This window comes from Notothenia rossii (assembly GCF_949606895.1).
Source record: "Notothenia rossii genome assembly, chromosome: 6".
Lineage (NCBI taxonomy): Eukaryota > Metazoa > Chordata > Actinopteri > Perciformes > Nototheniidae > Notothenia > Notothenia rossii.
The window spans coordinates 28,674,930-28,687,820 of NC_136909.1; the positions used below are offsets into that span (position 1 = coordinate 28,674,930).

At 40.0% G+C, this 12,891-nt stretch overlaps 1 protein-coding gene across 3 annotated transcripts; it reads left to right on the forward strand.

Annotated features, from left to right (window-relative positions):
- The first annotated feature begins 1,128 nt into the window (after window positions 1-1,128).
- LOC307044083 (uncharacterized protein) lies at window positions 1,129-12,160 on the forward strand. 3 transcript variants are annotated; one of them, XM_079689124.1, is made up of 13 exons: window positions 1,130-1,533; window positions 2,279-2,387; window positions 2,584-2,673; window positions 2,748-2,861; window positions 3,264-3,458; window positions 3,553-3,730; window positions 4,900-5,083; window positions 5,298-5,395; window positions 5,557-5,952; window positions 6,081-6,257; window positions 6,943-7,130; window positions 8,468-8,691; window positions 10,449-12,160. In XM_079689124.1, exons 3-13 carry the CDS (start codon window positions 2,590-2,592, stop codon window positions 11,050-11,052), a joined length of 2,442 nt encoding a protein of 813 aa, XP_079545250.1. In that variant the 5' UTR covers window positions 1,130-1,533; window positions 2,279-2,387; window positions 2,584-2,589; the 3' UTR covers window positions 11,053-12,160. The 3 variants fall into 3 exon arrangements, with proteins under 3 accessions (XP_079545251.1, XP_079545250.1, XP_079545249.1); XM_079689123.1 differs by having other exon boundaries at window positions 1,408-1,533; window positions 2,263-2,387; XM_079689125.1 differs by lacking the exon at window positions 2,279-2,387 and having other exon boundaries at window positions 1,129-1,533.
- The last annotated feature ends 731 nt before the right edge of the window (window positions 12,161-12,891 follow it).

Genomic DNA, 12,891 nt, shown 5'->3' on the forward strand with positions numbered 1-12,891 from the left:
GTGTGTTCGGGCTGGTTTCGGGCTGGGTTTCGCTGTGCCTCGCTGTCTCGCAAACGGCCACTGGGCTCACAGGGAGGGGGATACTGAGATGCTGTATGAGAAACCAATGTGAGTTTTATTTTAGTATACCTCAACAATGGAATTATGATCAGTAGAAATGGCCAGGACATGAGACCTTTAAATGGGATCATAATTTCCAAAACATACATGGTTTAAAAAAAAAGATCTTGACAATTGTGATTGAGAAATGAACTCACCATGAATTGTAAACTAAGGTAATAAATCAGGCGAGAAGGAGTCAGAAGGGTGATTTTTTTTCCTAGACTTTACAACAATCGGATTCTTTTTGCAACCAGTGAAGTCGCCCCCTGGCGGTTTTTTGAAATAATGCAGTTTTAAGGCACGTTGGATTGACTTCACCTTCAGCCATGGAGAAAACCTGAAAACTCTGGAAAAGGCATGTACTGTAAATGAACCCTGAATTGGGATTGTTTCATAAAAAAAATAGTTTATTTTTGCACAATTATTGTTGCTTTTTTTCTGAAAACCTGTATTTTAGTCTTTCCTTTCTTTTTCTTCTTTCTTTCATATTTTTTACTTCCAAATTAAGTGTAAATGGTACGTGCACAATTGTTCAACCTTGTCTTAAAATAGAAATGTAGGTGCCCAAATGAACACTGATGAAGGTTTTCCTTGCTGTAATAATTTGTGCATGTTCATACAGTGTCCCGATCAGTCTGTATTTTGAAGTGTCAAGTTCTGTCTGTTTGCCTGTTTTATTTTGAAAGGTGTTCACCCTCTGTTTTTAGTCGGTGTAGCTTCCTGTCTCTGTGTTTTCCCTCCTGTCTGATCACTCTGATTCTGTTCACCTGGTGCCCTTGTGTTTTTCCTGTCCTGCCCAGCTGTGTCTTGTCCTCTGATTAGTTCTGCATGTATTTAACTTCTGGTTTTCTGTGGTTTCTTTGAGTTTAATAAAAATAGTGTTCTGGTATATCCAGTCAACCTTGAATACAAACCATTGTCTCTCTTCACTTGGGTCATATACTTTCCTAATGTGTTTTCTTTAATAGAAGTGAGGGGAAACATAATTAACAGTCCTCATTCCATGTAAAAAAATACATTCTTTCAAGGCTTTTATTGTCATTTGTACATAGCTACAGAGTGTAGTTATGACAATGAACAACGTCACAGGCTCTTCTAGCACTGCAAAACAATAAAACAGATAAAACAGTGCAAATAAATAAAATAAAATAGAATTTAATAAAAATAGTGCTCTTACTAGCAGACGTACATTTTTCCACTTCAATATTCTGAGTTCAAAAATGTCTTTTGTGTTTCCCAATCATAATGAATCACCCACTTTTTGGAGGAAACAGTGTCAGCAGGCGGGGGCTCGGTGCCAAAGGTGTCCGCTGCTCAGGTGTCAGCGGCTGGCCGTGTGAAGAGAGCAGAGAACAGGAGATCAACAGCCTGGAGGTATCGGATCGCCTGGTGGAAAGAGACATTAAGCTGCTTAGCCGGTCAAGACAACAGGTAAGATCTCTGTCCTGTCAGGGTTTGATGGGAAAATGGTGACTGAGGGGGAAAAAAGACCACCATATTAAAGTAAATAACATTTAAAACATGTTTAAAGTGGTGGGTACTTATATACATTGTTCTTTACTTTGCTTGAATATTTTCATTATCCACTATTTTAAACTTTAAAGAAAATATGTTAATGTTTTTCTACTCCACAAAATGTTACAGACAGATAACTTCAGAATGAGACTGTATTTAACCAACTTTTAAGGTATAACATGAATAACATTTGTCAAACTAAAGGATTAAAATACGCAGTCATTTATCATTCCTTATATTTTTTATGCATCTTTGTGCTGATTTTTTCATAATTTCATTTCAGTAAAATCTTTAGTGCATCACATAGGCTACTTCTTTTACTTAAGTGAACGTTCTGAATACTTTACTGGAAATTAAAAAGGTGAGTGATAAATTGTACAAAGGCACTGGTAGGAATGACATTTGGTCCCACTGAACACATCAACACATGGCAACTATTTGTTGTTTCTTTTCCGCATTTTTGTTGTGCTGATGCTCTGGGAGAAACTGCAGGTTGTTCTCTTTCCAGCCACTAAAGGGTGCAAGGAAGTTTATGGTGGTATGGTTACTGCAGTAAAGTGATTATCTGAGAAACTTCAAAGCCTTCTTCATCACAAGTCCCATATTTCTGGAATTTGACCATCTGAGGCTAACTCATGCATACAGGGGCTTCTGATCCCAGGTCTGCTGTCTGCCGGCTGCCTCCTCTGCAGCCCAGCAGATGACACGGCCGTGTACGAAGTGATTATGTTACAGATACGTCACTGACAGGCTGCCTGCAGACAAAGGAGGTTTGTAAGTTAACAGTGGGGAAACTAAATTATTGGTGTTAAGACATAATTAATTTCCACCTGTACACTCAGTAGTCTAAGCAGTTTACCGTCATCCTCAGGCAGTATTAGGTCAAATCATATATTTAAAAGCATGAAATTGTGTATTTTAAGAGCTGTGTGTTAAAATATATATTTTCTTTTTGTTCATCCTTAGTAGTCAATGAGAAGAACTAGGAGAAACAGCCAGAGTCTCCTCCAGGATCTCTTTTATAGAGGGGTCCACGGAGAGGACAGAGATACCCCTGTGAGTGTCTGACTCAAGTTTAGGATCCATGTCTCGCTTACTTTTAGCTTCTCTAAAGGTTGTTTCACTTTCAGATCCCAGCTCAGCCCGGGAGAGATGCTAAAATGATTCACTCCATCGCTAGCCTGATCAGAGCGAAGAGCAAACTCCTCGTCCTCGAGAGCCCTGACACTGTGGAGATCTACAAGGTATAGGCTTTCAGCTTTTTCACAGATAATTATGAGTTTTTATGACCACAAATGCTTTCAAATTATTATTTTGTTCTTTTGCAATTACGATTTTATTTATTTATTTATTTTATTGTCATGTTATCTATATTTATGTATTTTGTTCAACTACAGTATTATGATTTATTTCATTTATTTATCATTATTCATTTCAACAAGTTAATGTTACAGTATCAGCAATAACTACTAAAAATTCTATTTCCTCATGCCATGATATAAAGCGATGTACGTGAATTATTTGTAAAAAAGTATTACTTTCAGTATGTTTTTTTGTGCTGTTAAAGAAGGTTATAGGGCTTACATTAAGATCAACTATGGTGTGAGATGGATTCACCCCTTTATCATTTGTTGTACCCTTAAAAGCTGGATGATGCAACAACCCGTCCGAGCAGAACAGGTAAAGATGATGTTAACCTGCCAGCCATCACAACGAAGGCGTCGAGTCTAAGTTCACTCAGAGGGACGCTGAGTCAGTCCTGTCCTTACCTGTACGGCAAAAGAAGAGGGTCTTTCTCATCGGTTAACTCTCAGAGGACTGGGGTTCACCCCAAAAAACAGGTAATCTCACATCTGTTAAAGTTAAATGAAATCAAACCTAATTCAAAGTCAACCCTTTTTTTGGTATTTCCACTGTCTTCTTCCAACATATTAGAATAACCTAAAGGCACAAAAAGAGGCCAAGAAATCCAACGTCACTGTGACAATGACCTACCTGGGACAAGGTCGTCGGGGGTCAGGGTTGGGGTCAACTCAAGATGAGCTGAAAGTACTCCAGCAGGTCAACGGAGGGGAGAACATCTGTGTCTTCAAAGGCGTGGTGACTCCCGGAGGTAGGAGCTGTCAAATATGTGCCTGTATTGCCAGAATGGCTTTCAAATGTGCTCAAAAGAGTATTTAGTGTCATTATCAATCATAGGTGAGTGTAATTAGAAGTGTTATCCACCTTTTACATGTTTAATTACTCATCTGCCCTCAAAGCAACATTGTGAAATGGGTGGTGAGGATATTTGCCTACGGCAGTTGAAGTAGTTTCAAAGAAGAACTGAGGGCTGATGTTTGACCTGATAAACTAAGTCAGCAGACAAGACTATAACATATTTTTTGCTGCTACATCACGATACACACTGTACAGCTATCACTTGGTGTCAGGCAGGTGTAATAGAAAGATGTTTTGTATTTCTGCTGGAAGTGTGTGTGTGCGATCTGATAACATAATCTTCTGTAGCTCTGTGAGATGAAGGAATAAAACAAAGCAAGTGTCTATAGTATTCAACAAAGCTTTTTTATGACGTTATATTTACTTTTAATTGATTTGTATTGCATTGATACTACACTATATATACCCTTTTGTGCACTGTTTACATATATGTATGTATTTGTTGTAAAAGAAGGTTGTTGAGGACAGACTAAGAAGAAATATTCTCTAAGACAGACCCTGACAGTGTGTTCTATAGATCATGCACTGATTTTTCAATGCTAAACTTCCAGATTGTGGTTAAGGTATATCTACAGAAGTTTTGAAGTTACCGGTACAGGACAAGGAAGTCAATGATTTAGTTTAAATTAATAAGTTGTGTTACATACGAACTCAAGTTACGTGACAAATAAATACATTTTTGTATCACATTGGGCACACAGAGTGGTATTCTGGGTTGAAGTTGATGTTTTTGGACCCATCTTCAACCTTACCTCTGCATAATTGTGATTCTTAATAATTCCTGGTTCACAATTATGTGGATTACCAACTAAACTGACCGTTCAGGGTCCCAAGCAAAAATACTTTCAACATCAGCTATTTTATGTCCTTGCTGCTACAAAGCCAATTGTCATAAAACACCATGAGCTTAGAACAAAAGGAAAACCCTATCTAAACCTTTTGATCTTCACGTCAAGCCAAGCAAAGAAAGTCAGATAACCACAAGGGATCTGTTAGAACAATCAAACACAATCATCTTCAACCTTCAAGTGTTTCATAACATTTTCTCCTTATGTTTCCCAGAGCAGTTCCAGTTCATCTCTCAGAGGCACAGAGGTTTCCCCTTCAGTGCTACGTTGTACGTTAATGGCATCATGGTGGCCAGAATCAGTTCCTGCTGCGAGTACCGCTACGCTCCCGGCTTCCAGCAGGGCAGGAAGAGCTGCTTCAGACTGGCCTGGCTGGCTGGTGGGCTGCCCTGCTACAGGTCAGATTTCAAACTCTGCCAGCATTTCATTGGCAGAATATTCGAAAATTAGCTCCAGTCAAAACCAATCGGGTAAACCCATTGCTCTGCAGATATGATGTATTGTTGGCCGCCAATGGAGGATGCATATTGCATGACATGAGGGGATAGTGTTGGTGTTGGTACATGGGAGGGAATGTGAGTCATAATGAAAGCATTTTTTCATCTTTTTCAGATGTACAAGTCTCCGAAACAAATACAGCTCCTGCCAGCAGTTGAACAACAGCACAAAGGAGAACTTGATTCTCCCTGTAGAGCAGAGCCCTGGCAATGGTACAAAGCCTGGAAATGATTGTCCCAATTTTCCATTACTTCCTAAAGCTTATTCATCAAAAAAATGTCAGGCCCATTCCTTGATTTCAATGGACTAGTTTAAAGACAAACCGTCGTACAAAGCATTTTTTTCTCTCTTTTATTTTGTGTCTCCAATGCAGGCTCTGCAGAGTCATGTCCATCAACCCCTCTGTTTATCCCAGCCAAACCAGAGAAGAGATCATCAAGGAGGACGAGAAAACACATCAAGGATGGAGGTGGTGGATCTACAGACAGCGAAGACCCCGCTGTAGCAGGCATTAAAGAGACCTCCAAGAAGAAACGACGAAAGGGTCAAACTAATCAGAAAGAGAGCAAAGGCAAGACAGCTAGAAAGAAAATGGAAGAGGAAAGAGACAGCAAGGGCTCGGAGGTCTCGCAGAGGTCAACGGCGACAGTAAAATGTGAAGAACAAGCATTGAATCCAAGACATGAACAGATACAGAAGAAAACAACCGGCGATGTAATGGCGCTGCAGACAGAGAAGCCGACATTAAACAAGACAAGCAAGGTTCTTTGTAAGCACAGTTTTTATTTTATTATTTATTTTTCAGCTGCTTTTATTCCATCTGCATGTGGTATTTCCATTTAATGTTTCTCGTCGGCTGAAAACATAAATAAGGAACAAGACTTTTTCTTTGCTCAGATTCATTGCAGGATGAGGAAACGCTGACTAAGCGGAATGGAGAGAAACAGAAGGAGCTGGGATCAAATGGGAAAAACAGAGACGGGGAAAGACTGAAGGACTTCTATAAAGAATGTGTGGAAATGAGCACCGCGCTGGAGAAGGGCCCGAACAAACACAACTGGTTCAAGGCAAACAGTGAGTAAAAAACTGCAGCATGGAAATCCCTCTGGAGTGCTGTTACTGATTTATGTAATACACTTAGAAATAAATTATTGAATTTGCTTAATAAGTGATGGATTGATCAATGTGTGCTTGAAGGAAGACAACATGTGGGACAGGTTAGATCTGGGCGATGTGAAAAAAATACTAATATCATAATATCTTTGATATTGATATCCTGTCAGTATTGCAATGTTGATCGTTGATGCTTTAACAAAATGTTATCATAATGTGAATTTTGATAAATAATCACAATTAAAATAGATATAACGTCTAAGATTGAAAAGAGTTAATTCTGGTAAATTCTGAAAATGACTTCACTTTACTGTAATGCAGCTTTAAAACCAGCCAAGCCAAACCTATGATAATATCCAAAATCTAACACAATATCTAGTCTCTTATCATGATATCAATATAATATTGATATCTTGCCCAGCCCTAAGAGAGGTTATTTATCTTTTTGTTTCACATGCACGTGCCTGCTGTTTAAATAGTCAGCAGATCTGTTTCCTCTATTGAACATGAATGCTCAAATTGAATATGAGATTTTATTATTACATTCTCACACCAACACTGGGTATTAATATTGCTGTGTGCACTTGGCAATAGGAGAGAAAGTTTGATTACGCCTGAGTTGTTTTTGTCCCTCTTTAATGCCAAGTCCTGGAGAGGTGCCGCCTTCAGAAGAGCCTGTCATCGTTCCCTGGAGCGCCAGGCTCAGATGTGGAGCGGAGTGCAGAAAGTGACACGGTCCTGCAGCCTGATGGAGAGCCAGAGGAAGAAGAGGACAAGGCCAGCCAGAGTGCTGGCAGAGAAGAGCCTGTTAGAGAACAAGACCTGCAGGCGCAGGTGTGTGTACGACACAAACTACTGTGGTGAATCTGTGTTCTTGCCAGAAAAAGTTATTGGCATTAAATCACCCGAATGGGGGCCAAATGACCCCATTCCTGCATTATGCAGCAGCGTGCACACATTTTTGTTAGAACTGGTGATCGAAGTGCCAAATAATAAAATAAAGTGTTAATATAAAATCATACATTTTCCGTTAGTGTGAAGTAGTTACAGGCAATATTTTTGTATGATGGTCATTGAGTAGTCACCCTTATGTGATAAAACTGAAAAAGCGGAAATTCAAGATGTTATTCGTTTATATATATATATATATATATATATATATATATATATATCAGTTTCAAATAGATAATCAAGTATATCAGTGTCAGTATTTTAGAAATGTTTTTTTATTAAAAAAATTCTAATCTATGACAATTACAGGAAGGGCCTTTACCTCATTAGCATGCATCATTTAACATTGTAACAAAATAACCATTATTTGGAGGTTAACACACATAGTGGTAACAAATGGTCACTGAGTTTTATCTGGGACAGGCAGGCGTTTTCGCATCATGATGAAAAACCTTCCAATAGCTGCTGAAAAATTCCTCAAGGTCTAGCAGAATAGCATGGTGGAGGTGGCCGACAGCCAGACATGTGTCTCTCTGTACTCTCGGCCCGTCTTTGTGTTTAGAAAACCTCCAGCACCTGCCCCGCTCACATCTCACTCTTGGCCACATGTTGGAGTTATGCTGCTCTCACACTCAAACTATGAACTACTTAAAGGGGCCCATTTTTCAATCACTTTTTTATTCCAAAGGCCTAAGACAGTCCAAAAATATAAATACACATGAGCAAGCTTCCCCATACACGATGAATTGTGAAAAGATTATATGAATAACACTAAGAGGACATAGGGGAATGTATGTAGAAATGTTCTGTTCCAGAGCTGATAACACAACAATAGGAAACTGCGCAATTGGTTATAACAAGGAAAAAAAACATTCTGTGGGTCTCCTGATGACATCACAGGTTTCAACTTCACTGGTTTCTGGCTTACTCTCACACACATTGATGCAACCTTCCCTGGCCATGAAATCAATGTAATGAAATTCTTATTTTTCATCATATTCTCCTTTTAAGTTTTCCAAATGATATTCTTGGGATCATGATGCAACATGGATGTATCCTACAAAACTTTCTGCCTGGCAAATTAGATAAACTAGAATCTCAATAATGTACTTATTGGTGATCCTTGCAACATCATGTGGTAGCCCATAGATCAGCAAGGTCATGCAATAGAAAATATATTTTTCACTCCTCCCTACCTTTCTCATGTTTTGCGCCCCTAGCTGGATGCCATGATGACGGTGCTGAGCACGTCCGATGAGGTGGAGCAGCTGGTACTGAGGAACACAGACCTTACAGACGAGCTTCTGCTGAGCCTGGCGGGCGCCCTGAAGAGCAGCCTGTCCGAGGTCACGCTGCTAAACCTCAATCTGAACCTTATCGGCCCATATGGGGCCCACATCCTGCTGGACGTTCTGAGAGTGAAGCCTCAGGTCAGAGGCTTACAGTAAGTCCCAGGCGCCACTGATCTGCACCAAAATCTGAGAAAGAGTGATAATCTGGTCAGTTTTTCTGTATTCAAAAAGTACGTTGAATAACAAGGATAGCCTCATCATTGCAGAATAAAATCTTAGTCTTTCACTGTTGAATTACAGAATCCATCTCTTTTATGTGAATTAGAAATGCCTCCGGTGACTTACCTTTTTGAATTAGTATAACAAAACTGTGAATGAACAGGCAAGAACTTGTTTTATGACATTGATTCTGACAGTAACTTCTATTGCATAATGAAATGTGTGAGAGATATGGCTCAAGTGCCACTGGACATCACATGCAGAAGTAGAGTAAATGCAGCGCAAAGGAATAGTTCATCAATTGGGAAAATACGCTTCTATGCTTTCTGGTAAAGAGTTAGATGGAAGATAACCTTTTGTTATCTGCCCATCAAATATAGAGCTGCAGCTAGTTAGCTTTGCTCGGCACAGCTCTGAGCAGTTGTCAGGCACGCAACGCACACTCCAGGAAGTTATAGTCTGAGCCAAATATTGTCTGGCAAATAACCTGGACTGTAGTTTATATATTTTTTGATTAAATAAACAAAAAATTTACAGCGGTTTAAACATTTTCATGAAAGAAATTAAATAATTTACCAAACCATGATCAAAATGCACATAATGTATACATCTCAACAGCCTAGAAGGATATTCTCAGAAGTGTGAGAATGTTCAATCTTTTAATTTAAAAAAAGCAAACCAAATAAACAAATTATCAATATAATTTCTGATGATCAGATATCATTTTCCAATTTGAACAACCTTTGTGGCAGCCCTAGAGGAACATGGTTTATTTTCTTTGTTTTCATGTGATCGGATTACATTTGTAAAGTAGTTTACGTCATTGGTTTAAAATAACAAATGTGGTTCAGATAACAAGATCACATGTTTCTCTAAATCTTAAGATAACTACATGTTCTCTAGATAAGAACAGTATACATTTGAGAGCACAAGAAAACTAAATTAAACGTAATAGCCTAGGTCTAGCTTTATATCCAGTTATTAAAAATGCTTGTTATTTCTAGAAAAATATATAAATAACTTGGTATTCAATCATGGGAATTCAGGGACAAAATGTTACTTTAAACCATGGCCGAGTAGCATTTCTGCAGTTCTTAAAGCTGTGAAACATACATAATAGTGATGTGACGTTCACGAACGATCCGATCATTTTGAACGGCTCTTTGGTACGAAAGAAGGGAACCGAGTCCTACATGGTGAGAGCCGTTCTTTTTATCGTTGGTTCACTGCCGGCCACAAATCCACTCGCCTTTAAAGGAACTTGCTTTCCTGAATGCAAATTTGCCATAGATGATGGCATAACGCATGCTGCTTGAGTAGTAGTTTGGCTGGCTGAGAGATGTAGCAAGTTATACATTTTCTCTGAGTAAAAGTCGATTTCTGGCAATACAGTCAATCATTATCCTGGTGATTATTTATCAGACACACCTATTAACCCTGCTCCCTTAAAAAAAAAAACCGGCTCTTTTGAACGGCTCTCGGAAAGGAACGGAGCCATAAGATCTGGCTCCCTTCAAAGAGCCATCACTAATACAAATTAAACTAATACATAAAAAAACTATGTGAAATTGTCATACAGGGGGAAAAATGATTTTGTATCAGGGTGCAAGGCCACACTGTTAAAAGAAATGGCTTCACGGAGGAATCCACATAAATCTCCATGGTGACCATTGTATTCTCTCTTTTGCAGCTTGTTTGGAAACAAACTGCGTGACCATGGAGTGCTGACCCTGTTGAATGGAATTGCTGAGCTGCAGGAGCAAACAGCAAGAGCTGCTGCTGCCATCCAGCAGGCCATGCTCTTCCCATCCGAGCAGAATATGCTTCTTCAGCTCCCCACTGGGTGGAGCTCTTTCAGGGTTTTTACGCTTTTAGAACTGGATATTGGGGGAAATGGCTTGAGCAGCGACGGTGTGAAGGTGTTAGCATCATATATGAAGCACCACTCATGCCTTCAGTACTTGGGGCTTGCTCGAACCAGCGGTGCTGATCTGGCGGCATGGAAGGAGCTTTTCGACAGCCTCAAAGGAAACAGCTCCCTGTCTCAAATCATCTTAGACGAGAACAACTTGGGAGACCCAGGGGTCAGGCTGCTGGCCGACATGCTGAAAGAGAACTTGAGTCTGCGACAGGTGGATCTGGACAGGAACGGCATCAGTGACGTGGGAGGAAACGACATCATAGGGGCGTTGCTTTGCAGGATACAGTTCCCACTGAGCCATCTGAGCCTTCATGAGAATGACATCAGTGCAGGACTAATGAGTAGGATACAGGAGGAGGTAAAATGGAAATGAATGGAGTGGAGGAATGCACTATAAAAACCTAATACCCCTTTTCCACCTTGGCAGTTCCACGGTGAGTTTAGAGCCAGAGCCCAATTGCGAAAAACATTTTCATGTTTCCACTGTGACGGCTCTTGGCTCCAAAGATTGGTTCAACTTCACCACCAACATTTTGCCTGGCACAAAGAGTCAAGTGCTTCATATGTAGGAAATTTACGTCAGAGCCAGGGACTGGATTTACGTGAGCAACAACAGTTCATGGCGAGTACAATGAGTAGAAAGGTGTTGCAAAAGTTGTGCTTGCTATTTAATGTGGCTTTGTAAGTAAAAGAGCAAAAATAATAAACAGCTCGAAAGTAGTTTGCAATGGCTGTTGGCTTTGCTGGGAGAGCAGCGACATAAGCGGAGACGTCAGGCTCTAAAGTCTAAAAACCATGGAAAAGCATAATGGCTCTTAAGGTGGATTGCAAGTTGCAACTACAAACGGAAAATTAGACTCATTGTGGAACTGGATAAACAGGGAATAAAGAACTCATAAGATCTTTTGTTTACATTTTGAGGTCAGAAAGAAAAAAATAACAGCCTGACTCACTCGACATGTTTGACCTTCAAACACACACACAAAGGTCTCGTCCTTCCTACAAGTGGGTGGCCCCGCCAACAATTTGCCGCATCTTAGTTTAGCCCAGGCAGGTAGTGTGGGAGGCGTGTTTGCTTTAGAGCTGCACCGTGGTCTGGATGCATTTTCAAAGACATGAACTGAACCTTTCTTCTTTGTGGTGAGGTTTCATCTTTACCTTGAGTTTTTTTTCCTTCTTCTTCCCACCAGCGTTATCACTCCTTACTTCACACCTCCTACTGATTCTAGCATAGGGCTGATCGCTGTGTCATTTTATTGAATAATTTACTGACAAAAAAGAAACCAGTGATTCATTCCACCCACAGTTTTTACAGGTCATGGATGACTTACCCACAACGTTTTTCTCCCCTAGAACATTTCAGTACTCCTTTCTCCACTTCTACAAATCAAAAGAGTGTTATGTACAGCTAAGCTAACGTCAACTATCCTCATTTTGTCCTTCCTGTGTCTTTGTATGCTATACAGAGCTTCAATTGAGAATCCAAGCATTGGGGTGGGGGTGGGGGGGGAGGACAAACTAGGGCAAATGTATCTGTATTTTCAAGGCTGTCGTCTCATTGTTCTATCAACACAGACATTCTGAAAATAACTGTACCTGTGATCAAAGCTTGTCAAAGGGGTAATTATCTCCTCTTCTCAAGGCTGCCAGTAGTGACTCTGCTGAAACCAATACCTCCGTGTTTCATCTGCAGTCTTTGCAAATTCCTTGCAGTAGAAGAACTCCGATAAAGACGAAGCCCCGGGAGGATGACAGATAAATGAGAATGGTGCACCTGAAGATTACATCTGCAGAACCTGTATCAGTCTGAAAAAGCTTTGTGGTGTTGTGGTGCCGTACATTCAAACTCTAAAGATATAGTCTAGGTCTGGGTGTGTTATTTTGTCAAATGGATTATTTGCAACTTTAGTGATGGACACAAGACAGGTAAGATGTTGATATCAGCACTAAAAGAGTCCAACTTTCTTTTCTGTTTGACTTCATCCTCTAAGATCTCAACAGCTACATTTGTAGTTGCAGTTGAACATAAACCTAAGTGGTACACCATCATGCCTGGCTGAGCACAAGCTGGCAAACAAGAGGCTCACTGTAATTCACAGACCTCTTTCGATAAGGCCTTGGTGCTTTCTCTGTTACAAGTAAAACTCGGATCAGTGACCCCTTTGTCTGTCTGCTCATGTTATCTGTGTTTGCCCTGAAACAAATCCTGCTG